The sequence below is a fragment of the Oncorhynchus clarkii genome, chromosome 26, assembly GCF_045791955.1.
Source record: "Oncorhynchus clarkii lewisi isolate Uvic-CL-2024 chromosome 26, UVic_Ocla_1.0, whole genome shotgun sequence".
Classification (NCBI taxonomy): domain Eukaryota; kingdom Metazoa; phylum Chordata; class Actinopteri; order Salmoniformes; family Salmonidae; genus Oncorhynchus; species Oncorhynchus clarkii.
The window spans coordinates 22,111,162-22,137,328 of record NC_092172.1 but is presented as its reverse complement, the minus strand read 5'-3'; the positions used below and the strand labels follow the sequence as shown (position 1 = coordinate 22,137,328).

The following is a 26,167-nucleotide window of genomic DNA, read 5'->3' as shown; positions in this document are numbered from 1 at the left end:
GGTAGCGCTGGACAGGCGGGAGACTCTGGCAGCGCTGGACAGGCGGGAGCCTCCGGTAGCGCTGGCGAGGAGGAAGGCTCCGGCAGCGCTGGACAGGCGGGAGACTCCGGCAGTGCTGGACAGGCGAGGCGCACTGTAGGCCTGGTGCAGGGTGCTGGCACTGGTGGTACTGGGCCGAGGACACGCACAGGAAGCCTGGTGCGGGGAGCTGCCACCGGAAGGCTGGTGCGTGGAGGTGGTACTGGAAAAACCGGATCGTGCAGGCGCACTGGAGCTCTTGAGCACCGAGCCTTCCCAACCTTACCTGGTTGAATGCTCCCGGTCGCCCTGCCAGTGCGGCGAGGTGGAATAGCCCGCACTGGGCTATGCAGGCGAACCGGGGACACCGTGCGCAAAGCTGGTGCCATGTAAGCCGGCCCAAGGACACGCACTGGAGACCAAATGCGTAGAGCCGGCTTCATGGCACTTGGCTCGATGCCCACTCTAGCCCAGCCGATACGCGGAGCTGGTATGTACCGCACCGGGCTATGCACCCGCACTGGGGACACCGTGCGCTCCACAACATAACACGGTGCATGCCCGGTCTCTCTAGCTCCCCGGTAGGCACAGGAAGTTGGCGCAGGTCTCCTACCTGGCTTCGCCATACTCCCTGTGTGCCGCCCCCCCAATAAATTTTTAGGGCTGACTCTCGGGCTTCCATCCACGCCGCCGTGCTCGTCTCTCCAACTTCATTCTCCTATAACCCTCCTCGCACTGCTCCAGCGAATCCCAGGCGGGCTCCGGCACTTTTTCTGCGTCGACCGTCCACCTGTCTATTTCCTCCCAAGTCGTATAGTCCTGACTTCGCTGCTCCTGCTGCCGCTGCCTGTCACCACGCCGCTTGTTCCTGTTTTGGTGGGTGATTCTGTTACGGTTTTCTTCCGTCGAAAGAGAGGAGGACCAAAATGCAGCGTGGTTGTCTTTATACATCTTTAATAAAATATGAAAAATTAACAATATACAAAACAAGAACTGTGAAAAACCGAAACAGCCCTATCTGGTGCAACAAACACAGAGACAGGAACAATCACCCACGAAATTCTCAAAGAATATGGCTGCCTAAATATGGTTCCCAATCAGAGACAACGATACACACCTGCCTCTGATTGAGAACCACTCCAGGCAACCATAGAATTTCCTAGACTACTATACTACACACAACCCCATAAATCGAATAAACCCCTAGACAAGACAAGACACATAAATCACCCATGTCACACCCTGGCCTGACCAAAATAATAAAGAAAACACAAAATACTAAGGCCAGGGTGTGACACCTCTGACGTCCTTGGGTAGGCAGAGGGAGTCTGGAAGGGCATCAAGGAATCTTTGGGTTGTCTGAGAATTTATAGCATGACATTTGATGCTCCTTGGAGTCTGAGCAGATTATTTGTTGCGATTGCAAATGTAATAAAATGGTGGTCTGATAGTCCAGGGTTATGAGGACAAACATTAAGATCCACAACATTTATTCCATGGGACAAAACTAGGTCCAGAGTATGACTGTGGCAGTGAGTCAGTCCAGAGACATGTTGGACAAAACCCACTGAGTCGATGGTGGCTCCGAAAGCCTTTTGGAGTGGGTCTGTGGACTTTTCCATGTGAATATTAAAGTCACCAAAAATTTGAATATTATCTGCCTACAATGCCTACAATGACTACAAGGTCCGATGGGAACTCAGTGAGGACTGCTGTGTATGGCCCAGGAGGCCTGTAAACAGTAGCTATGAAAAATGATTAGGTATGCTGCATAGATTTCATGAGTAGAAGCTCAAAAGACTAAAATTGTAAATTGAAATTTGCTATCGTAAATGTTAGCAACACCTCCACCTTTGCGGGATGCACGGGGGATATGGTCACTAGTGTAGCCAGGAGATGAGGCCTCATTTAACACAGTAAATTCATCAGGCTTAAGCCATGTTTCAGTCAGGCCAATCACATCAAGATTATGATCAGTGATTAGTTCATTGACTATAATTGCCTTTGAATTAAGAGATCTAACATTAAGTAGCCCTATTTTGAGATGTGAGGTATCACAATCTCTTTCAAAAATGTCAAGAATGGAGGAGGTCTTTATTCTAGTGAGATTTCTAAGGCAAACACCGCCATGTTTAGTTTTGCCCAACCTAGGTCGAGGCACAGACACGGTCTCAATGGGGATAGCTGAGCTGACTACACTGACTGTGCGAATGGCAGACTCCACTAAGCTGGCAGGCTGGCTAACAGCCTGCTGCCTGGCCTACACCCTATTTCATTGTTGAGCTCGGGGAGTTAGAGCCCTGCCTAAGTTCGTAGATAAGATGAGAGCACCCCTCCAGCTAGGATGGAGTCTGTCACTCCTCAACAGGCCACGCTCGGTCCTGTTGGTGGGTGAGTCCCAGAAAGAGGGCCAATTACAGTGCCTTGCGAAAGTATTCGGCCCCCTTGAACTTTGCGACCTTTTGCCACATTTCAGGCTTCAAACATAAAGATATAAAACTGTATTTTTTTGTGAAGAATCAACAACAAGTGGGACACAATCATGAAGTGGAACGACATTTATTGGATATTTCAAACTTTTTTAACAAATCAAAAACTGAAAAATTGGGCGTGCAAAATTATTCAGCCCCTTTACTTTCAGTGCAGCAAACACTCTCCAGCAGTTCAGTGAGGATCTCTGAATGATCCAATGTTGACCTAAATGACTAATGATGATAAACACAATCCACCTGTGTGTAATCAAGTCTCCGTATAAATGCATCTGCACTGTGATAGTCTCAGAGGTCCGTTAAAAGCGCAGAGAGCATCATGAAGAACAAGGAACACACCAGGCAGTTCCGAGATACTGTTGTGAAGAAGTTTAAAGCCGGATTTGGATACAAAAAGATTTCCCAAGCTTTAAACATCCCAAGGAGCACTGTGCAAGCGAAAATATTGAAATGGAAGGAGTATCAGACCACTGCAAATCTACCAAAACCTGGCCGTCCCTCTAAACTTTCAGCTCATACAAGGAGAAGACTGATCAGAGATGCAGCCAAGAGGCCCATGATCACTCTGGATGAACTGCAGAGATCTACAGCTGAGGTGGGAGACTCTGTCCATAGGACAACAATCAGTCGTATATTGCACAAATCTGGCCTTTATGGAAGAGTGGCAAGAAGAAAGCCATTTCTTAAAGATATCCATAAAAAGTATCGTTTAAAGTTTGCCACAAGCCACCTGGGAGACACACCAAACATGTGGAAGAAGGTGCTCTGGTCAGATGAAACCAAAATTGAACTTTTTGGCAACAATGCAAAACGTTATGTTTGGCGTAAAAGCAACACAGATGAACACACCATCCCCACTGTCAAACATGGTGGTGGCAGCATCATGGTTTGGGCCTGCTTTTCTTCAGCAGGGACAGGGAAGATGGTTAAAATTGATGGGAAGATGGATGGAGCCAAATACAGGACCATTCTGGAAGAAAACCTGATGGAGTCTGCAAAAGACCTGAGACTGGGACGGAGATTTGTCTTCCAACAAGACAATGATCCAAAACATAAAGCAAAATCTACAATGGAATGGTTCAAAAATAAACATATCCAGGTGTTGGAATGGCCAAGTCAAAGTCCAGACCTGAATCCAATCGAGAATCTGTGGAAAGAACTGAAAACTGCTGTTCACAAATGCTCTCCATCCAACCTCACTGAGCTCGAGCTGTTTTGCAAGGAGGAATGGGAAAAAAATTCTCTCGATATGCAAAACTGATAGAGACATACCCCAAGCGACTTACAGCTGTAATCGCAGCAAAAGGTGGCGCTACAAAGTATTAACTTAAGGGGGCTGAATAATTTTGCACGCCCAATTTTTCAGTTTTTGATTTGTTAAAAAAGTTTGAAATATCCAATAAATGTCGTTCCACTTCATGATTGTGTCCCACTTGTTGTTGATTCTTCACAAAAAATACAGTTTTATATCTTTATGTTTGAAGCCTGAAATGTGGCAAAAGGTCGCAAAGTTCAAGGGGGCCGAATACTTTCGCAAGGCACTGTATCTACAAATTCTATATTTTGGGAGGGGCAGAAAACAGTTTTCAACCAGCGATTGAGTTGTGTGACTGCTGTCGAGCTCATCACTCCCCCTAACTGAGAGGGGGCCAGAGACAATTACACGATGTCGACACATCTTTCTAGCTGATTTACACACTGAAGCTATGTTGCACTTGGTGATTTCTGACTGTTTCATCCTAACATCGTTGGTGCCGACGTGGATAACAATATCTCTATACTCTCTACACTCACCAGTTTTAGCTTTAGCCAGCACCATCTTCAGATTAGCCTTAATGTCGGTAGCCCTGCCCCCTGGTAAACAGTGTATGATTGCTGGATGATTCATTTTAAGTCTAATACTGCGGGTAATGGAGTCGCCAATGACTAGGGTTTTCAACTTGTCAGAGCTAATGGTGGGAGCCTTCGGCATCTCAGACCCCGTAACGGGAGGAGTAGAGACCAGAGAAGGCTCGGCCGACTCGCTGCTTAATGGGGAAAACCGGTTGAAAGTTTCTGTCGGCTGAATGAGCGACACGGGTTGAGCATTCCTACAGCAATTCCCTCCAGAAGCCATGAGAAAGTTGTCCGGCTGCGGGGACCGTTCGAGGGGATTTATACTAACGTTACTATCTGTACTTACTGGTGGCACAGACGCTGTTTCATCCATCCTACACTGAAATTATCCTTGCCTAACGATTGCTTCTGAAGCTGGGCTTGCAGCACAATATTTTTTCTTCAACAAGCAAGAAGCACAAGACATTCTCCAAACACCCGACAGTGCCATCATCCCCATTATTTGCAAGAGGAGGCGACGCAGGTACAGTGGACAAAGAGCCGGATGCCTGGTCAGGACCCGGAAAAGGTGAGAGGGAAAGCTGCCGTTACCGTCAATACTACTCGCCAACGTGCAATCATTGGACAATAAACTAGACGAGGTACGATCACAAATATCCTACCAACGGGACATCAAATACTGTAATATCCTATGTTTCACGGAATCGTGGCTGAACGACGACATGAATATTCGGCTAGCGGGATATACGCTGCACTGGCAAGATAGAAAAGCACTCTCCGGTAAGACAGGGTGGTGGCGGTCTGTGCATATTTGTAAACAACAGCTGGTGCACAAAATCTAAGGAGTCTAAGGAAGTCTCTAAATTTTGCTCGACTGAAGTAGAGTATATATTGTGGTAAATTGCAGGCCACACTACTTGCCTAGATAGTTTTCAGCTATACTTTTTGTGGCTGTTTATTTAACACCACAGACGGATGCTGGCACGAAGACCGCACTCAGATAGCTGTATAAGGAAACAGGAAACCACTCACCCAGAGGCGGCACTCCTAGTGGCCGGAGACTTTAATGCAAGGAAACTTAAATCAGTTCTACCAAATGTCCATCAACATGTTAAATGTGCAACCAGAGGGAAAAAACTATCTAGATCACCTGTACTCCACACACAGAGACGCATACAAAGCTCTCCCTCGCCCGCCATTTGGTAAATCCAACCACAACTCTATCCTCCTGATTCCTGCTTCTTTACCTACCTATTGTTCAACTAATACCTTTTTTGCACTATTGGTTAGAGCCTGTAAGTAAGAATTTCACTGTTGTATTCGGCGCACGTGACAAATTAACTTTGATTTGATTTGAAGACCTTGATGTTGGGATGTTATTACATCATCGTTTGACGTTATGTTATTAATCAAAAAAGTTGCTACTGATCTGATCATTTATTAATCACGGATAACATAATAATAAGCTTGATTAATAATAATCAAGTAAAGTGTTACCCGATTATTTGTGTTTGTACCTTTTCAATGTGTGCTTGTGAGTGTCTCTATGTATGAGTATTCCTGTATGATTTGCATGAGTTTGTTAGTGTTGTAATTGGCAGTGGGTGCTGGTATGTGCATTACATTGAGGGAAGTAGTACATAAAGCTTTGGTATGTTATTTCATGATTGGTTGAATATTATATTATTCATAAATAAGTTGTTACTCACCAGTTAATGTAATAACCAAGGATTAATGTAATAACTTTTTGCATTTAGCGTAAAAAGTTATTACATTTACCATGTTTCTTAAATAAAAAATGTATTACATTTAGAAAAGTGCTAACATTTACTGGTGTTATTACATTTACAGTTGTTACACACCTCTCCACCTTACTCTGCTTCACTACACTCCCCTTTGGCACCGCATGTTCTTTCACATCACTCTTTTGTTTTTAGACCTTTGAAAAGAAGAGTGCAGTTAGTTCAACACATCTCCATTCACTGGTTAAGTGATAAAGGATTAGTGAATGAAGGGCAAAATCTAACTTCATCAATGTAAAGGAAACAGGAGGGTGAGGGAATGCCTCTGTCCCTGATCCATCCCATCCAACTACTGCCAACCAACCTCGCTGTGAGACTCAGCAGTCAAGTCAATCGTCCCCTGCGCCTTTTGCTTACTGACTTATCTCCCCTTTTCACCTCCCATACTTGCTTCTCTGTTTGCACACCAGTCTTGTCTCCCTGTATTTTTCTCTCACCATCCTCCTTTAGGGGAATATTATTCACTCTTCCACTCAACCTCACTCCTTACCACCTGCCAGAGGTAGTAGACAGTGGTAGTGGTAGTATACAGTGATCCAATCAGCAAGGGCTGAATGTATGTGTACAAGCCAGACCTCATCAATTAGAGCCTGTTACATTGGTTTTAAGAGCAGCCATAACTGTAGCAGAACTATCACTCCCGTGAACCTTTTGGTTTCATTCCCTTTCCACATAAAGCTGTAATGGGCACAGCACGGCGTGACAGAGCATCGTAAATGTCACAGGGTGAAAAAGGGAAAATGTATCATCCAGTCAGTTCCAATCACTCAGCTCTACACACACAAATATCTGCTGTGGTGATACGAGGGGTAAGCTGAAATATCTGCTGTGGTGATACGAGGGGTAAACTGAAATATCTGCTGTGGTGATACGAGGGGTAAGCTGAAATATCTGCTGTGGTGATACGAGGGGTAAGCTGAAATATCTGCTGTGGGATACGAGGGGTAAACTGAAATATCTGCTGTGGTGATACGAGGGGTAAACTGAAATATCTGCTGTGGGATACGAGGGGTAAACTGAAATATCTGCTGTGGGATACGAGGGGTAAACTGAAATATCTGCTGTGGGATACGAGGGGTAAACTGAAATATCTGCTGTGGGATACGAGGGGTAAACTGAAATATCTGCTGTGGGATACGAGGGGTAAACTGAAATATCTGCTGTGGTGATACGAGGGGTAAACTGAAATATCTGCTGTGGGATACGAGGGGTAAACTGAAATATCTTCTGTGGGATACGAGGGGTAAACTGAAATATCTTCTGTGGGATACGAGGGGTAAACTGAAATATCTGCTGTGGGATACGAGAGGTAAACTGAAATATCTGCTGTGGGATACGAGGGGTAAACTGAAATATCTGCTTTAGGAATATGAGGGGTAATTTGATTGTTAGCGCTCTTGTCTTGTCTTGGCAAGCACAAGTGCTAAGGAGTAATTGTAATTACTCTGTTGTGTTTATGTTGATACTAATGTATCTAACAATTTAAATGGGTGTTTATTGTTGTATTTACCCTTGCACAGAATGTAATTATTCAAAGCACGCAAACACACTAATACAGTACCAATACCCACTACTATGTGTGGTACGGCACACAGTACACACAGAGTACAATATTGCTCCTCCCCTTTCTTCCCCCCCCCCCCCCCCCCCCCCCCCCCCCCCCCCCCCATTCCTCTGCTGCTGTAGAAGTGTTCCTTTCACTGTCAACCTCAACTACATGCAAACAATCCATATACACACTCACACACACACACAAACATGCATGTACACACACACACACACACACACACACACACACACAGGACAGAGTTCTAATATGTTAGAGCGCCCCTCATCAACAAAATCCCATTTCTATGTCTTTCTCTGTAGTGTCTTCCCACCATCAGCTAGTCATATTGGAGATTTGACGCACAGCCCCTTTCAAACACAACTATCTGGTCCTGCCTGGTAGGACAGAAACTGTAACGTGTAACAACACCTGCACAGGATCGGTACATCCGAACATCACACCTGCGGGACAGGTATAGGATGGCATCAACAACTGCCGAGTTAAACCAGGAACACACAATCCTTTCATCAGTGCCCAGACTGTCCGCAATAGGCTGAGAGAGGCAGGCCTGTTGTAAGGCAGGTCCTCACCAGACATCACCGGCAACAACTTTGCCTATGGGCACAAACCCACCGTCTCTGGACCAGACTGGACTGGCAAAAAGTGCTCTTCACTGACGAGTTGTGGTTTTGTCTCACCAGGGGTGATGTTCGGATTCGCGATTATCGGCGAAGGAATGAGCATTATACCGAGACCTGTACTCAGGAGCGGGATCGATTTGGAGGTGGAGGGTCCATCATGGTCTGGGGCGGTATGTCACAGCATCATCGGACTGAGCTTGTTGTCATTGCAGGCAATCTCAATGCTGTGATTTACAGGGAAGACAACCTCCTCCCTCACGTGTTACCCTTCCTGCAGGCTCATCCTGACATGACCCTCCAGCATGATAATGCCACCAGCCATACTGCTAGTTTTGTGCGTGATTTCCTGCAAGACAGGAATGTCAGTATTCTGCCATGGCCAGCGAAGTGCCTGGATCTCAATCCCATTGAGCACATCTGGGACCTGTTGGATCAGAGGGTGAAGGCTAGGGTCGTTCCCCCTAGAAATGTCTGGGAACTTGCAGGTGCCTTGGTGGAAGAGTGGGGTAACATCTCACGACAAGAACTGGCATATCTGGTGCAGTCTGAGGAGGAGATGCACTGCAGTACTTAATGCAGCTGGTGGCCACACCAAATACTGACTGTTACTTTTTTTTAACTTCCCTTTGTTCATGGACACATTATTTCATTTCTGTTAGTCACATGTCTGTGGAACTTGTTCAGTTTATGTCTCAGTTGTTGAATCTTGTTATGTTCATACAAATATTTACACATGTTAAGTTTGCTAAAAATAAACACAGTTGACAGTGAGAGGACATTTCTTTTTTTGCTGAGTTTATCTGCCTCACTTTCCTGACATCCCCACTTGTTTTTTCATCTCACCCTGCTGTGAAGTGATGTGTAGTCAGAAATCCATTTCCCTTGAAAGTATTGTTGGCAAATCGTGTACACACACACACACACTTCTAGCTGACCTCCCCAGAGAGCTCAATAAAAAGCGCTTTTCATCGAGTCTGGAGCTGTCCAAAGACAGCTGAGATGGAGCACATTTTCAAATTTCAAATGAGCTGTACGTCAAGTAGACGCTGTCGTGTGTGTGTAACGTGTAATCAATTTTCATGTTGGCCCACAATAGTTTGGGCAGAATGTTGTTGAATGTTATTGTTAAAGTCTGACCAGCTGTTGCAAGCAAACAGACTACCTAAAACAGTCTTCCCCTTTCTCTGTTTCTCACATTTATTCTCTAATGCACGGTCTCAGTCTCCGTCACTCGCTCTCTCAAATACACACACACACACACACACACACACACACATGCAGTCAGAGCCATAGGTCAGTTGAATGGCTGCTGCTTTTCACAGATGGTGTTTAATGCTTTCAATCAATCAATTAAATGTATTTATAAAGCCCTTCTTAAATCAGCTGATGTCTCAAAGTGCTTTACAGAAACCCAGTCTAACACCCCAAATAGCAAGCAATGCAGGTGTTGAAGCATGGTGGCTAGGAAAAACTCCCTAGAATGGCCGGAACCTAGGAAGAAACCTAGAGAGGAACCAGGCTATGAGGGGTGGCCAGTCCTCTTCTGGCTGTGATTATAACAGAACATGGCCAAGATGTTCAAATGTTCATAGATGACCAGCAGGGTCAGATAATAGTAATCACAGTGGTTGTAGAGGGTGCAACAGGTCAGCACCTCAGGAGTAAATGTCAGTTGGCTTTTCATAGCCGATCATTCAGAGTTTCTCTACTGCTCTTGATGTCTCTAGAGAGTTGAAAAGAGCAAGGTAGCACGTCCGCTGAACAGGTCAGGGTTCCACAGCCGCAGGCAGAACAGTTGAAACTGGAGCAGCAGCACGGCCAGTTGGACTGGGGATAGCAAGGAGTCATCAGGCCAGGTAGTCCTGAGGCATGGTCCTAGGGCTCAGGTCCTCTGAAAGAGAGAGAGAAAAAGAGAGAATTAAAGAGCGAATACTTAAATTCACACAGGACACTGGATAAGACAGGAGATATAACAGACTGACCCTAACCCCCCGACACAAACTATTGCAGCATAAATACTGGAGGCTGAGACAGGAGGGGTCGGGAGAACACTGGGTCATCACAGTCTCCAGTCAGCTCAGTCAGCCCCCACCCCAGGGATGCCTGTCAGAAACCATGGGAACCCAGCAAGGGTTTTGTGACCTCTGGGTGTGATTCAGAGGGCTGGATACAGACGCAGCCAGGCCAGTCAATCCCAGAGCTCGCTCTCGCTCTCACACACATACACACATACACAGTCGTCCAAAGTAACCTGATTCATAACATGGCGTGACTGAGGGAATTCTCCGCTGACAGCTTTAATGAGTGAGAGAGTTCCGAGTATTTATCGCCCTGATGTCACTTCCTGTCAAATAGAACTGTGTAGAATGTTGTCACAAACATGCACACACACGCACGCACGCACCCACATGCACAGGCACGCATCCACACACATGCAAACACACACACACACACACACACCAAAAGCAATTGGAGCTGAAAATGCGCACACACACTGAAAATGACCCTTCAAGGACGGCACTTAAGCCCTTCATTAATTTGCTAAGAATTGTTGCTGGTCACATACAGTATGTCTATCGATCCTACAGTATAACTACTGGTGTGTGACACAGAGGTGTGTGTGTGTGTGTGTGTGTGTGTGTGTGTGTGTGTGTGTGTGTGTGTGTGTGTGTGTGTGTGTGTGTGTGTGTGTGTGTGTGTGTGTGTGTGTGTGTGTGTGTGAAAAACCATTATATTTGCTGTACAGCTGTCAATTAGCCACTATAGGATAGACTTATGTATGTATTCAAACATAATATATTACATTGCATACCAGCCAGACATACAGTGCCTTGCAAAAGTATTCATCCCCCTTGGCGTTTTTCCTAGTTTGTTGCATTACAACCTGTAATTTAAATGGATGTTTATTTGGATTTCATGTAATGGACATACACAAAATAGTCCAAATTGGTGAAGTGAAATGAAAAATAATTATTGTTTCCAAAATCTATAAAAAAAAATATAAAAAAAAACGGAAAAGTGGTGCGTGCATATGTATTCACACATAATTAGTTAAATAAGGTCCACCTGTGTGCAATGTAAGTGTCACGGCAGGTAGCCTAGTGGTTAGAGTGTTGGACTAGTAACCGAAAGGTTGCAAGATTGAATCTCCGAGCTGACAAGGTAAAACTCTGTTGCCCCTGAACAAGGCAGTTAACCATCACTGTAAAGTTCCTTGGCCATCATTGTAAATAAGAATTTGTTCTTAACTTACTTACCTAGATAAAACATGATATCGGTATAAAGGTTCCAGAGTCTGCAACATCACTAAGCAAGAGGCACCACCAAGCAAGTGGCACCATGAAGACCAAAGAGTTCTCCAAGCAGGTCAGGGACAAAGTTGTGGAGAAGTACAGATCAGGGTTGGGTTATAAAAAAATCTGAAACTTTGAATATCCCACGGAGCACCATTTAAATCTGTTATAAAAAAAATGAAAGAATATGGCAACACAACAAACCTGCCAAGAGAGGGCCGCCAAAACTCACGGACCAGGCAAGGAGGGCATTAATAATCAGAGAGGCATCAAAGAGACCCAAGATAACCCTGAAGGAGCTGCAAAGCTCCACAGCGGAGATTGGAGTATCTGTCCATAGGACCACTAAGCCATACACTCCACAGAGCTGGGCTTTACCGAAGAGTGGACAGAAAAAAGCCATTGCTCAGAGATAAAATAAGCAAACATGTTTGGTGTTCGCAAAAAGGCATGTGGGAGACTCCCCAAACATATGGAAGAAGGTACTCTGGTCAGATGAGACTAAAAGTTAGCTTTTTGGCCATCAAGGAAAACACTATGTCTGGCACAAACCCAACACCTCTCATCACCCCAAGAACATCATCCACACAGGGAAGCTTGGTGGTGGCAGCATCATGCTGTGGGAATGTTTTTCATCGGCAGGGACTGGGAAACTGGTCAGAATTGAATAAATTATGAATGCAACTAAATATAGGAAAATTCTTGAGGAAAACCTGTTTCAGTCTTCCAGAGATTTGAGACTGGGACGGAGGTTCACCTTCCAGCAGGACAATGACCCTAAGCATACTGCTAAGGCAACACTCAAGTGGTTTAAGGGGAAACATTTAAATGTCTTGGAATGACCTAGTCAAATCCCAGAACTCAACTCCCAGTGGCTAGATGTGCCAAACTTATAGAGACATACCCCAAGATACTTGAAGCTGTAATTGCTGAAAAAGGTGGCTCTACAAAGTATTGAATTTGGGGGGTGAATAGTTATGCACGCTCAAGTTTTCTGTTTTTTTTCTTGTAGGTTTCATAATAAAAAATATTTTGCATCTTCAAAGTGGTAGGCATGTTGTGTAAATCCAATGATACAATCCCCCCCCCCCCCCCCCCCCATGAATCCATTTAAATTCCACGTTGTAAGGCAACAAAATAAGAAAAATGGCAGGGGGGGGGAATAGTTTCGCAAGCCATGGTCATATTGTAGAACGACACAAGGAGCTTAAAATGGATCAAATTCATTTACAGCACTCATTTAATTGAAAATAATTTGTGAAATGCAAAATGCACTATTACTTTGCAATGAACAGATGCTGCTAATGAATTAGATATTGTCTAATTGAAGCGTTCTAATTAGGCCTGGTAATGGGAGCTAATGGCAGTTAAATGAAGTTGCACTTGAACTCACATTGAGAGAGGGTAACATAGTAATGAAATGTATGGTATAATACAGAGAGAACATGAGGTACAATGCAATTACTATTACATTATCTTTCCTCATTTGCTTGTCCTTATTTAAATCGAATCCGTGCTGTGTGTCGTCTGTCTGTCTGTCTGTCCGTCTGTGTGTGTGTCTGTTTTTATGTGTTATACAGATCATCGATGAAGAGGACACACAGTTCATGATCAACTGTCCCTCGGCAGTGACAGAGAGTACCCCTCGGAGACGCACCAGGATCCATGTGTTCTGGACAGCACCCCAAAGCTCCTCTGGTTGTGTCACCCTCAAGTAGGTACATGTACTTGGATCTATATGGCTGTGTCCCCATTTTCCACCCCTCTCCCGAAGTGTGCACTTGTCCTGCATACTCTCCATTATGGATGCAACAACAGTGGAAACTCCCTCCAGCCAATGCTTACATCAATCCAATGTGCAAGTGCACACTTTGGGAGAAGTGTGGAGAATCGGGATGCAGCCAAATGTGATCGCCACCCGTTGGTACTGGAGATCTACGGTGTTTAGAGGCTTTTATTCCAGACCAACGGTAATATTATCTGATTCAACGAATCAATGTTTTGATGGCTTGGTGATTAGTTCATCCAGGTGTGTTAGTGCTGGGCTGGAACAAGACATTCCCAACCTTTAGCTTGTGTATAGGACCAGAGTTGGTGACCATACTATGACACAAATCCAGTGTGTGGTTGATTGTATACTGTGAATAAGGAGCTGTATGTGGACCACTCAGGCATGTTTACATACATTATCGTACTCACATGTGTCAACCAGTGTGTACCCAGTGGGGGGAGAAGAGCGAGAGGAACAGAAACATAGGGTGGTGCCCTACATGGCATGCTAATCTCTGCATTATTAAAGAGTTCAGTTGGCCTGTCACTTTCTCTCCTGCCCCGTTTAAATCTCTCACTGTGCCGTTGTTATGTGTGTAGGGGCGTAAAAAAAGGCTTGCATTTCTTATTAATGCACGTTATTATGTGCCTGTCAGAGTGAGTGATGAGATGTCCTTGCCTTCGTCTCTGTCTCTGAACTCCCCCTTTCTTTGGCTTTCTTCCTCCCTCTCTCTCTGTCGGTTTCTCTTGCTACTACACACCCTTTTCATTCCTTCCCCTCTCTCTCTCCTTTTCCGCTTCACTCTTTCTGCCTTTCTCAACCAGGGCGCAGTTCTGTTGTTCCCACAGCACACTAACCAGACAGGCAGGCATCTTCCCCTACTTTACCTCTCAGCTATCTTGTATCTATTGGGAGAAAGGAGGTGAGACAGAGAGTGGGGGACAGAGGTAGAGAGAACAGATGAATGGAAAGAGAGTGGCAGCATGTGAGATGAGGAGAGAGTGAGATATAGTCACTTGTGGAGGTTGGGGAGTGGGGATGTGATACTAAGGTACGTCCAGTGGGGAAGCATGTTTTTCACTGTAGAGTGATGACACCAGGCGAGGACAGGTTCATAGTTGAGTGTTTTTGTGTTTTTTGGAAACTGGAAAGTTGTATTACTGGGTGATCACACTTATTAAAGTTTTGTCAGTGAAGTGGGGCAGGTGTACCCCTAAACATCATACTGATTGATTATTATTGAGAAGCTGGTGTATATCTCTAGCTAGAGCCCAAGCAGCAACAGCCTCTTTCCTCTCTCTGCCTAAACAAATGCAAACACATATTGGTCATCTACACACACACACACACACACACACACACACACACACACACACACACACACACACACACACACACACACACACACACACACAGACACAGAGACAGACAGAGAGACACGCAGGCAGCATTGAATCTGAAATGGTTGATTACAGTGTGTTGTTTACGGGTTTCCCGATATTGTGATGTTACTAGCTTAAATAACAAATGGACGGAGAGCGAAATATGGTTAATGCCAACAGGCGTTTTTATGTTACACCGCACTGGGTAATGGGGAGCTGCACAAAACAACCAACCTAGCCTGAACTAGCTGGCCATAAATCACAGTACAGCAGGAGGTATCTCCCCAGAGATATCATCACCAGAGAAAGAAAATGGGTCTCTCCCCATTAGATATATCCCCACAAACCTACGTGTGGCTCCCCCCTCTTCTATTACCATGACAACCCCATATACACTGAACGTGACTGGTGCTGCCAGCCTGGTGGAGTGTCTTGCCCACCTTTCCTCAGCTACAATAGCATTTGTTTCATCAGAGAATGGGGGATTTCATTATTGATACGAGTTTTTAATTTCAACGCTCTCAGCCAGCCTGTCTGCCTACCTGTCAAATAACCTGGTTAACTCAGACACCTCTGGCAATAACTATTATGGAAAAACAGACTGTGCATGTGTCTGGTGTCTGTGTGTGCGTTTGTGTGTCTTTACATGTACGTGTGCGTTTGTGTTGGTGTGTGAGTGTGTGTAATACAGCATAATTGAACATGTGTAGATTTGTACTCTGTGTGTATTACTGTGTATAGTGTCATCGTCGCTCAGTGTGTCTGTGTGGAAAGTGATCAGAGCATCGTCAGAGCATCGTCTGAGTTTTTGAGAGCTCCTCTAGTGCTGTGGCTAGAGAGGCTGTGGTATGACGGCCGCGCCTCCCTGACGGTTAGCTGTAATTGAGGAGTAGCTGCTGTCTCCTGGTGGCTGGAAACAGTGAGCGTGGTGGTTTGATCTGGCTCACCATGATTATGGGGGTCAAAAAGGGACAGACGTTTGTCTGATTTCTGGACCACACTCCCTGTAGAATCTTTATATTTTTGTTCATTTATACATTTTTCAGGTTCACCTGACATAAAGTGTAGTACAGTTTTGACAGTCAGAACATGATAGTGTCAAAACCTATTTGAAATCTCTAGGAATTTAATGACATGAACACAATGGCACATAGATTAAAAAATCCTTCCCAGAGAGAATGGCAGTCTAACTCTGCAGTTATTACATGTGAGATGAGTAGGAATGGTTCAATGAAACTGGTACAGTATGTGCCTTCCCAAAGGAACAAACTGTAAACAAATAGCTATGTTTATTTATCCCTCTCTGACCTGGCCACACACACGCACGCACGCACACACACACACGCATGCACACACACACACACACACTCCTACCCACCCCACATACCGGAGCGCTTTTGAGGCGATAACCATTGGCGGTGTGGAGCCAGGAAAGTGAGTCTGGCTTTAATAGCATCTCATTGATAGAATTTAAATTGGATGTTAAATAAGCATTACTGTGCCTGATTGCCTGGCCAGCCCCAGAAAGTGGGCAGCTAGTGAGGCAGTTTGTGAGCAGTTCGCTCAGGGAGAGATATCTGAAATTGGGGTGAGATTGAATTAAGGTTTGAACAATTAGAGATATGGTGGCGGTGTGTTTAGGAGCGCCTGGGGTGGGGTTCCCCTGTCACCTCTGTACTTCTAGGTACACCCCTCAGACAGGTTTTTCATGTCCTGCTACTATCCCCTTCCAAACCCATTCCTTGTTTTTGGATGGGATCTGTTGTGTTCTTCTCTTCTTATTTCCCTCTTTCTCTCTCTTTCTCGCTCTCTTCTCTTTCCTCTCTGTCTGTCTGTCTCTGTCTCGCTGTGTGCCTTGGAGAGTACAAAATTGCTAAAAAAAACAAAAGCAAGAGAGGGGGTGAGAAAAAGAGAGATGAAGAAAGAGTTATGTTATGTTAATAGGGGCATATAGCTGTCACTATAGAGATACCATCCCTTCTCTGGCCGGCCTGCCTGACACAGCCTCCTCTGCCACTGGTCCTCTGAAACTGGTCCAGCCCTTAGATCATCAAACATAATCCCCTGATAGTCCGTACGGACTCGGGAGAGGCAAAGGTCGAGAGCCATGCGTCTCCGAAACACGGACGTGCCAAGCCGCACTGCTTCTTGACACACAGCTTGCTCCACCCAGAAGCCAGCCGCACCAATGTGTCAGAGGAAACACTGTACAACTGGTGACCGAAGTCAGCGTGCATGCTCCTGGCCCACCACAAGGAGTCACTAGAGGACTAAGCGACAAGGACATCCCAGCCGGCCAAACCCTCCCTTAACCTGGACGACACTGGGCCAATTGTGCGCTGCCTCATGGGTCTCCCGGTCGCGGCCGGCTGCGAAACAGCCCGTGATTGAACCCGGGTCTGTAGTGACGCCTCTAGCACTGCGATGCAGTGTCTTAGACTGCTGCGCCACTCGCAAGGCCCTAGCAGTAGGAGGCTTGCTTGGGGAATAGGTTGGAATCCCATCAGAATTGAGAGATAATGTATTGTTCCAAAGCAGCTCATCTGAAGTGTGTCCTTCAAGCATAAGGTGAAATGATTTGTCTTCTTTGTCCTTGTCTTGTATCTCTCTTTCTTTGTGCCGTTTCTCCTCCTCACTACCACGGCTTCCTGAGATGAGCATATAGTACATCTCTCTGTCTTCATAACTTTCCTCTTCTACGTCTACGTCTCGTCTCGCTCTTCTCCCTCCCTCTTTCTCTTTCTTTATTTTTGTGAATGTGGGAGAGCACAATGACAGCAGTGGGCTTGGCCCAGCTCAGACTCCTGCTCCATAAACAGTCCAGCTGGACAGGAACCACCTGGACCAGACCCAGAACCCAGACAGTCCAGAGCCTAGAACCTACACCCTGCTGCTACCCTCTGCCCACTATCACCATGGAAACCTGCAGCCTGTTGTGGGAGGCCAAGTCTGATGTAATGCACAGCACCTAAATGGAGTTTGTTTGTGACAGCTTTTGGGCCCTGAAAGTAATTTGGTTGCGATTGTTTCTGGCCCACATGCGGGCCCCCTTCTGGTCCTTGAATGGGTTTGTTTGTGTCTGATTTGCATGTCAAGGCCCCACTAAGACCTGTGTCCACCCAGCACTCAGTGGCTCTGTCCCCAGACAGCTCTATCAGAACAGTCTCTCTGCCAGGACCCGGAGCAGGACTTTAGCTCTGGGAAACTTAACTTTTGGCCTGTCACTCAGTCTTATCTTTGACACACTGTAGTTCCTCTCGCCTGAGTGTGTGTGTGTGCTCGTTCACTCTTGATCGTTTCTCAAAAGCGAAGCTTACTTTCTGACTTTTTTCTCTCCCTTTTCTCTTTCTCTCTAGGTTTTCAATCTCTTTTCCAACCGCATCTCTCTCCTGCTAAATACAAGTCTTTATGTTAATAAATACTTTCTGTAAGAGCTAGCAAATCCCTCCGGTCTGAGAGTGCCTGTGATTCAGCACCCCTGTGTGCTCTAGTAGCTGATCTCAGACCTGCTGGCAGACCTGTCTGGAAGCACAAGAACACTTCCTCCCCAGGTTTTATTCATTCAGACACTCAACACTCATCCTGAGTTCAACATTACTCCCCGGTTACTCCCTGTGCTAAAAGTACTGTATGAGTATTTAACTCTTCTCTTCTTTCTCATCTCCTGCTTCTTTCCTCCCTTATTCCACCTGTCTTCCATCTCCTGCCTTGTACTCCTCTCATCCTTTCTTGTCTTTTCTCCTCTGTTCATCTCTTTCAACCCTCATCTCCACTTTACCCTCATCTTTTCACTTTTCATCTGCTTTCTCTTTCTAACCTCTTTCTAATCTCCTTTCTCATAACCTGAAACTTCCTCTTCTCCTCTCACCTCCTCCCCTCCTCCTTCTTTCTCTGCAGGGCCAGCATTGTCCAGAAGAGGATCATCTACTTCCAGGATGAAGGCTCTCTCACCAAGAGGATGTGTGAGAAAGGTATGTCCTCCATTACTGAGACGCAGTAAAGGGCGCTACATGTCTTCCACTCCTCCTCTCTCTCCCTTACTATATCTCAGCATCTCCTGTCTTACTCTCTCTTCCCTTACTGGGTCAGGATGTTTACGCTTGTGCTGTATCTCCCAAGCTGTGCATGACATTGGATAGAGAATTTATGGAGACTGATCACAAGAACAGCTTTACCCCTCCCTCCCTCCCTCCCTCCCTCCCTCCCTCCCTCCCTCCCTCCCTCCCTCCCTCCCTCACTCCCTCCCTCCCTCACTCCCTCCCTCACTCCCTCACTCACTCCCTCACTCACTCACTCACTCACTCCCTCACCCCCTCACTCCCTCACCCCCTCACCCCTAAAGCCCCTCCTCCCACCCTCTCCTCCATTAACTCTCTCTCACTCTCTTCTCTCCCTTCTCAGAGTCATTGTATGGGGAGACCACAGAGAAGCCTCTGCTGGATTGCTGTGCCTGTGGAACAGCTAAGTACAGAGTCACCTTCTATGGCAACTGGTCAGAGAAGGTGCACCCCAAAGACTACCCTCGTAAGTACCCCATAACTTCCAAATTACCCAGGCACATACCCCATTTAATCCCAGAAATACAACTTTAGTTAGTACCCCATTTCACCCCAGGGCTACACTAGTTGGTGCCTCCATTACGTGAAAAATACCCCTTTACTCATAAAATTGCAATACTGTTCAAGTACCTAGCATCACAGTCTACAGAGGACACTACAACCTCCATGGTCACCCCAGGATACTCTCTCCCCAGGGAGCTGTGCCCCTGTCTCATTCCTACCCCAGCTTGGCCCTGGGCTTCAGTCTGTGGTGCTACACTGTATAACCTTGAGCCTGACTCCTCGCCAGGCAGGCAGGCAGGGTGTGAATGGAGATGGGGATACTGGACTCTTCCCTCCTTCTAAGACACTCCTCTCTCTCACAGCCCAGATCAATATAATGATTAACATGGAGTCCCACAGTAAGATAAACGTGTAGATCGAGTGACACCCTCATTTATTGGCTTAGGAGAGACAGCAGTGTATGTTTTTGAGAATGTGTTTGTGTGTATCTTTCTGTTTGTATGTCTTTCTGTTTGTGTGGATGTCTGTCTGTGTTACATTGTGTGTGTGTGTGTGTGTGTGTGTGTGTGTGTGTGTGTGTGTGTGTGTGTGTGTGTGTGTGTGTGTGCGTGCGTGCGTGCGTGCGTGCGTGCGTGCGTGCGTGCGTGCGTGCGTGCGTGCGTGCGTGCGTGCTGTTTATGCATGTCCACTCTGTGTCTTAGGAAACCCATAATTGGTTTTGTGGTTTTTATAATTGAGTTCTCCTCACCACCACAAAGTCATAGCCAAGGTAACAATCCCTGGTTGTCATACATACAGCAGATCACCATCTACAACTTCCTCCCCAAGCATCATTAGTGTCTGGTAATTATTTGTTAATGTACCTGTGTTTTTTCTATAACTACTGTCAATCAAACACAGATAGAACCATTGCTAAAAGAGGTTTTAGCAATGTTTTTCACACGCTATCCACGGTCATGATGGTCTGTGAGTGTCTGCTTCTTCACTGCTAGCAGCAGGAGTGAGAGAGAGAGAGAAGAAAGAGAGAGGGAGAGAGAGAAGAAGATACAGCACAATGTCACGTCAGGCTGATATTTTTACAAGGCGTCCATTCGTCCTTCAAGCAGAGGAGAGGCACACGTGAAGGGCCGATAACATACATTCTGATGTTGGTTACTCTAAAACAGGCTAGCAGGTTTTTTATTCTCCTCGCTCCCGCCATCGTCACATGCACAGCTTTATTTCCCTCTCTGTGTGACTATAGTTAAACAATAAGGCCCGAGGAGGTATGGTATATATGGCTAATATACCACGGCTAAAGGCTGTTCTAAAGCAAGACACAACGTGGAGTGCCTGGACACAGCTCTTAGCCGTGGTATATTGGCCATATATCACAAACCCCTGAGGTGCCTTATTGCTATTATAAACTGGTTACCAACGTAATTAGAGGAGTAAAAATATATATTATTTTTTATTTATTTCACCTTTATTTAACCAGGTAGGCTAGTTGAGAACAAGTTCTCATTTACAACTGCGACCTGGCCAAGATAAAGCATAGCAGTGTGAACAGACAACACAGAGCTACACATGGAGTAAACAATTAACAAGTCAATAACACAGTAGAAAAAAAATGAGAGTCTATATACATTGTGTGCAAAAGGCATGAGGAAGTAGGCGAATAATTACAATTTTGCAGATTAACACTGGCGTGATAAATGATCAGATGGTCATGTTTCAGGTAGAGATACTGGTGTGCAAAAGAGCAGAAAAGTAAATAAATATAAACAGTATGGGGATGAGGTAGGGAAATTGGGTGGGCTATTTACCGATAGTCTATGTACAGCTGCAGCGATCGGTTAGCTGCTCAGATAGCAGATGTTTGAAGTTGGTGAGGGAGATAAAAGTCTCCAAGCAGTCACAGGCAGCAGAGAACTGGAACGAAAGGCGGCCAAATGAGGTGTTGGCTTTAGGGATGATCAGTGAGATACACCTGCTGGAGCGTGTGCTACGGGTGGGTGTTGCCATCGTGACCAGTGAACTGAGATAAGGCGGAGCTTTACCTAGCATGGACTTGTAGATGACCTGGAGCCAGTGGGTCTGGCGACGAATATGTAGCGAGGGCCAGCCGACTAGAGCATACAGGTCACAGTGGTGGGTGGTATAAGGTGCTTTAGTAACAAAACGGATGGCACTGTGATAAACTGCATCCAGTTTGCTGAGTAGAGTATTGGAAGCTATTTTGTAGATGACATCCCCAAAGTCGAGGATCGACTAGTCAGTTTTACTAGGGTAAGTTTGGCGGCATGAGTGAAGGAGGCTTTGTTGCGGAATAGAAAGCCGACTCTAGATTTGATTTTAGGTTGGAGACGTTTGATATGAGTCTGGAAGGAGAGTTTACAGTCTAGCCAGACACCTAGGTACTTATAGATGTCCACATATTCTAAGTCGGAACCATCCAGGGTGGTGATGCTAGTCGGGCGTGCGGGTGCAGGCAGCGAACGGTTGAAAAGCATGCATTTGGTTTTACTAGCGTTTAAGAGCAGTTGGAGGCCACAGAAGGAGTGTTGTATGGCGTTGAAGCTCGTTTGGAGGTTAGATAGCACAGTGTCCAAGGAAGGGCCAGAAGTATACAGAATGGTGTCGTCTGCGTAGAGGTGGATCAGGGAATCGCCCGCAGGAAGAGCAACATCATTGATATATACAGAGAAAAGAGTCGGCCCGAGAATTGAATCCTGTGGCACACCCATAGAGACTGCCAGAGGACCGGACAACATGCCCTCCGATTTGACACACTGAACTCTGTCTGCAAAGTAGTTGGTGAACCAGGCAAGGCAGTCATTAGAAAAACCGAGGCAACTGAGTCTGCCGATAAGAATATGGTGAATGACAGAGTCGAAAGCCTTGGCCAGGTCGATGAAGATGGCTGCACAGTACTGTCTTTTATCGATGGCGGTTATGATATCGTTTAGTACCTTGAGCGTGGCTGAGGTGCACCCGTGATCGGCTCGAAAACCAGATTGCACAGCCGAGAAGGTACGGTGGGATTCGAGATGGTCAGTGACCTGTTTGTTGACTTGGCTTTCGAAGACCTTAGATAGGCAGGGCAAGATGGATATAGGTCTGTAACAGTTTTGGTCCAGGGTGTCTCCCCCTTTGAAGAGGGGGATGACTGCGACAGCTTTCCAATCCTAGGGGATCTCAGACGATATGAAAGAGAGGTTGAACAGGCTGGTAATAGGGGTTGCGACAATGGCGGCGGATAGTTTCAGAAATAGAGGGTCCAGATTGTCAAGCCCAGCTGATTTGTACGGGTCCAGGTTTTGCAGCTCTTTCAGAACATCTGCTATCTGGATTTGGGTAAAGGAGAACCTGGAGAGGCTTGGGCGAGTAGCTGCGGGGGGGGGGGGGGGGGGGAGCTGTTGGCCGAGGTTGGAGTAGCCAGGAGGAAGGCATGGCCAGCCGTTGAGAAATGCTTGTTGAAGTTTTCGATAATCATGGATTTATCGGTGGTGACCGTATTACCTAGCCTCAGTGCAGTGGGCAGCTGGGAGGAGGTGCTCTTGTTCTCTATGGACTTTACAGTGTCCCAGAACTTTTTGGAGTTAGAGCTACAGGATGCAAATTTCTGCCTGAAGAAGCTGGCCTTGGCTTTCCTGACTGACTGTGTGTATTGGTTCCTGACTTCCCTGAACAGTTGCATATCGCGGGTACTATTCGATGCTATTGCAGTCCGCCACAGGATGTTTTTGTGCTGGTCGAGGGCAGTTAGGTCTGGAGTGAACCAAGGGCTATATCTGTTCTTAGTTCTGCATTTTTTGAACGGAGCATGCTTATCTAAAATGGTGAGGAAGTTACTTTTAAAGAATGACCAGCCATCCTCAACTGACGGGATGAGGTCAATATCCTTCCAGGATACCCGGGCCAGGTCGATTAGAAAGGCCTGCTCGCAGAAGTGTTTTAGTGTTTGACAGTGATGAGGGGTGGTCGTTTGACTGCGGATCCGTAGCGGATACAGGCAATGAGGCAGTGATCGCTGAGATCCTGGTTGAAGACAGCAGAGGTGTATTTGGAGGGCCAGTTGGTCAGGATGACTTCTATGAGGGTGCCCTTGTTTACAGATTTAGGGTTGTACCTGGTGGGTTCCTTGATGATTTGTGTGAGATTGAGGGCATCTAGCTTAGATTGTAGGACTGCCGGGGTGTTAAGGGTTTTCATACTCATGGTATACGGTCTAATATAGCATGGCTGTCAGACAATCAGCATTCAGGGCTCGAACCACCCAGTTTTTAATAAGTAATACACCACTGAGAAGCTATTCAACCATTATCTGTGGAGAGCGGAGTTAGCCAGCAGGTTTCCTGGTTACCTGAACCCATTCAGACACTCAGGAGAGAGACAGGTAGAGAGAGAGAGCCCAGTCAAGATAGCCATGACTGGTACTCAGGTGGCTAAGTGTACAAGAGAATTGCCCTGTGGTTTCGATGGATTTGATGTTACATCTAAGGATTCACAGCCCAAGTGTCATTTCATGTCTACTGTGGATATGGGTTCTCAAAAGCATTTCTACCAGACTCACACAAAGCTGAAATATGAGCAATATGAGCAATCACGTTGCTGTTAAGACAGAACACAGACAAGACCAGAAATTCAGCAAGACTGTTATTATACTGAGAGAAAGAGAAATAGATGAAAGGAGTTTTTTTAGAGAACATGAAAATAGGCTGTGGAACATTAGTGTATATGATCGAGATTGAATACAGTTCTGATGTATATAGAGGGAATAACCTTAGTGAGTTTGTAGTAACCACTTCCCCTATTTGTGTGTGTCTGTGTACACCCCATCACGCCAGAGGAGTGTTATAAATTGCAAAAGGAAATGAGACAGAAGGATTTGAGTGGTCAGATAGAGCCTCCCTTTGCTGAACAAAGACTTTCCGATAATATTTTGGACACTGTGTTAACAACTCTCCAGACGAGCTTCAATGCCATACAACTCTCCTTCTGTGTCCTCCAACTGCTCTTAAATACAAGTAAAACTAAATGCATGCTCTTCAACCGATCGCTGCCTGCACCTGCCCGTCCGTCCAGCATCACTACTCTGGACGGTTCTGACTTAGAATATGTGGACAACTACTAATACCTAGGTGTCTGGTTAGACTGTTAACTCTCCTTCCAGACTCACATCAAACATCTCCAATCCAAAGTTAAATCTAGAATTGGCTTCCAATTTGTTGCCAAACATACCCTCGTAAAACTGACCATCCTACCGATCCTCGACTTTGGCGATGTCATTTACAAAATAGCCTCCAATACCCTACTCAATAAATTGGATGCAGTCTATCACAGTGCCATCCGTTTTGTCGCCAAAGCCCCATATATTACCCACCACTGCAACCTGTACGCTCTCGTTGGCTGGCCCTCGCTTCATACTCGTCGCCAAACCCACTGGCTCCAGGTCATCTACAAGACCCTGCTAGGTAAAGTCCCCCCTTATCTCAGCTCGCTGGTCACCATAGCAGCACCCACCTGTAGCACGCGCTCCAGCAGGTATATCTCTCTGGTCACCTCCAAAACCAATTATTCTTTCCAGTTCTCTGCTGACAATGACTGGAACAAACTACAAAAACCTATGAAACTGGAAACACTTATCTCCCTCACTAGCTTTAAGCACCAGCTGTCAGAGCAGCTCACAGATTACTGCACCTGTACATAGCCCATCTATAATTTAGCCCAAACAACTACCTCTTCCCCTACTGTATTTATTTATTTAGCTTCTTTGCACCCCATTATTTTCATTTCTACTTTGCACATTCTTCCACTGCAAATCTACCATTCCAGTGTTTTACTTTCTATATTGTATTTACTTCGCCACCATGGCCTTTTTTTTGCCTTTCCCTCCCTTATCTCACCTCATTTGCTCACATCGTATATAGACTTATTTTTCTACTGTATGACTTATGACTTATTTGTATTGACTGTATGTTTGTTTTACTCCATGTGTAACTCTGTGTCGTTGTATGTGTCGAACTGCTTTGCTTTATCTTGGCCAGGTCGCAATTGTAAATGAGAACTTGTTCTCAACTTGCCTACCTGTTCAAATAAAGGTGAAATAAATAAATAAATACAAATATGTGTGAGTTGCTCTTGACGAGGAGAGGAGGGAGGGATGAGGAAGTGGGATATGAGTTTATTTTGTAGTAATAAAGAAGACAATTATCCACTTGTAGGTCTTTGACCTTGGGAAGTGAAGAGAGGACAATATATTGCATCAGCAGATCAAGTTTTGACTTTATATTTGGAAACTCAGTATGCTATTTCAAGTTTTTAATGTCACGTGAATAAGTACAGTGAAAGGCCTTTCTTGCAAGCGCTAAACTCAACAACGTAGTAATCAATAACAATGTAACACTAAAAATAACATAAGGTAGAAAAAGACACACAGGAAATAAAAATAAGAAGAACACAAGAAAGTAAGTAAGCATACTATATACAGGTTCAGTCAGTTCCAGTACCGTATTTACAATGTGCAGGGATACTGGAGTGATAGATGTAGATATGTATAGGGGTAAGGTGACTGAGTATCATGATATATGTGTAACGTCTGCTTCCAACTCACACTCTCAAACATGTAGATCCCCTGAACGCAGCTCACTTTCCAGCTCACAATCTCAAACACATAGATCCCTAGAACGCAGCTCACCCTCCAGATCCCAATCACCTGAATTCTGATCACCTGTTCACACACCTATATGTCATTATCACACACTATTTATTTGTACCCCATCATTGTGAGGTATTGTTTGATTTGTGACACACTTCTATTGGGAGCTCTGTTTTTCCCCTAA

General features: G+C 45.6%; 1 protein-coding gene across 2 annotated transcripts in view; it reads left to right on the top strand.

Annotated features, from left to right (window-relative positions):
• Nucleotides 1-26,167, top strand: part of LOC139385000 (spondin-1-like) — a 138,669-nt gene that overhangs the window by 11,353 nt on the left and 101,149 nt on the right. For both annotated transcript variants that reach the window (XM_071129968.1, XM_071129967.1), the window contains exons 3-5: nucleotides 13,209-13,342; nucleotides 18,679-18,752; nucleotides 19,183-19,305. In XM_071129968.1, the coding sequence (XP_070986069.1) occupies nucleotides 13,209-13,342; nucleotides 18,679-18,752; nucleotides 19,183-19,305 (331 nt within the window). The remainder of the gene's footprint in view (nucleotides 1-13,208; nucleotides 13,343-18,678; nucleotides 18,753-19,182; nucleotides 19,306-26,167) is intronic.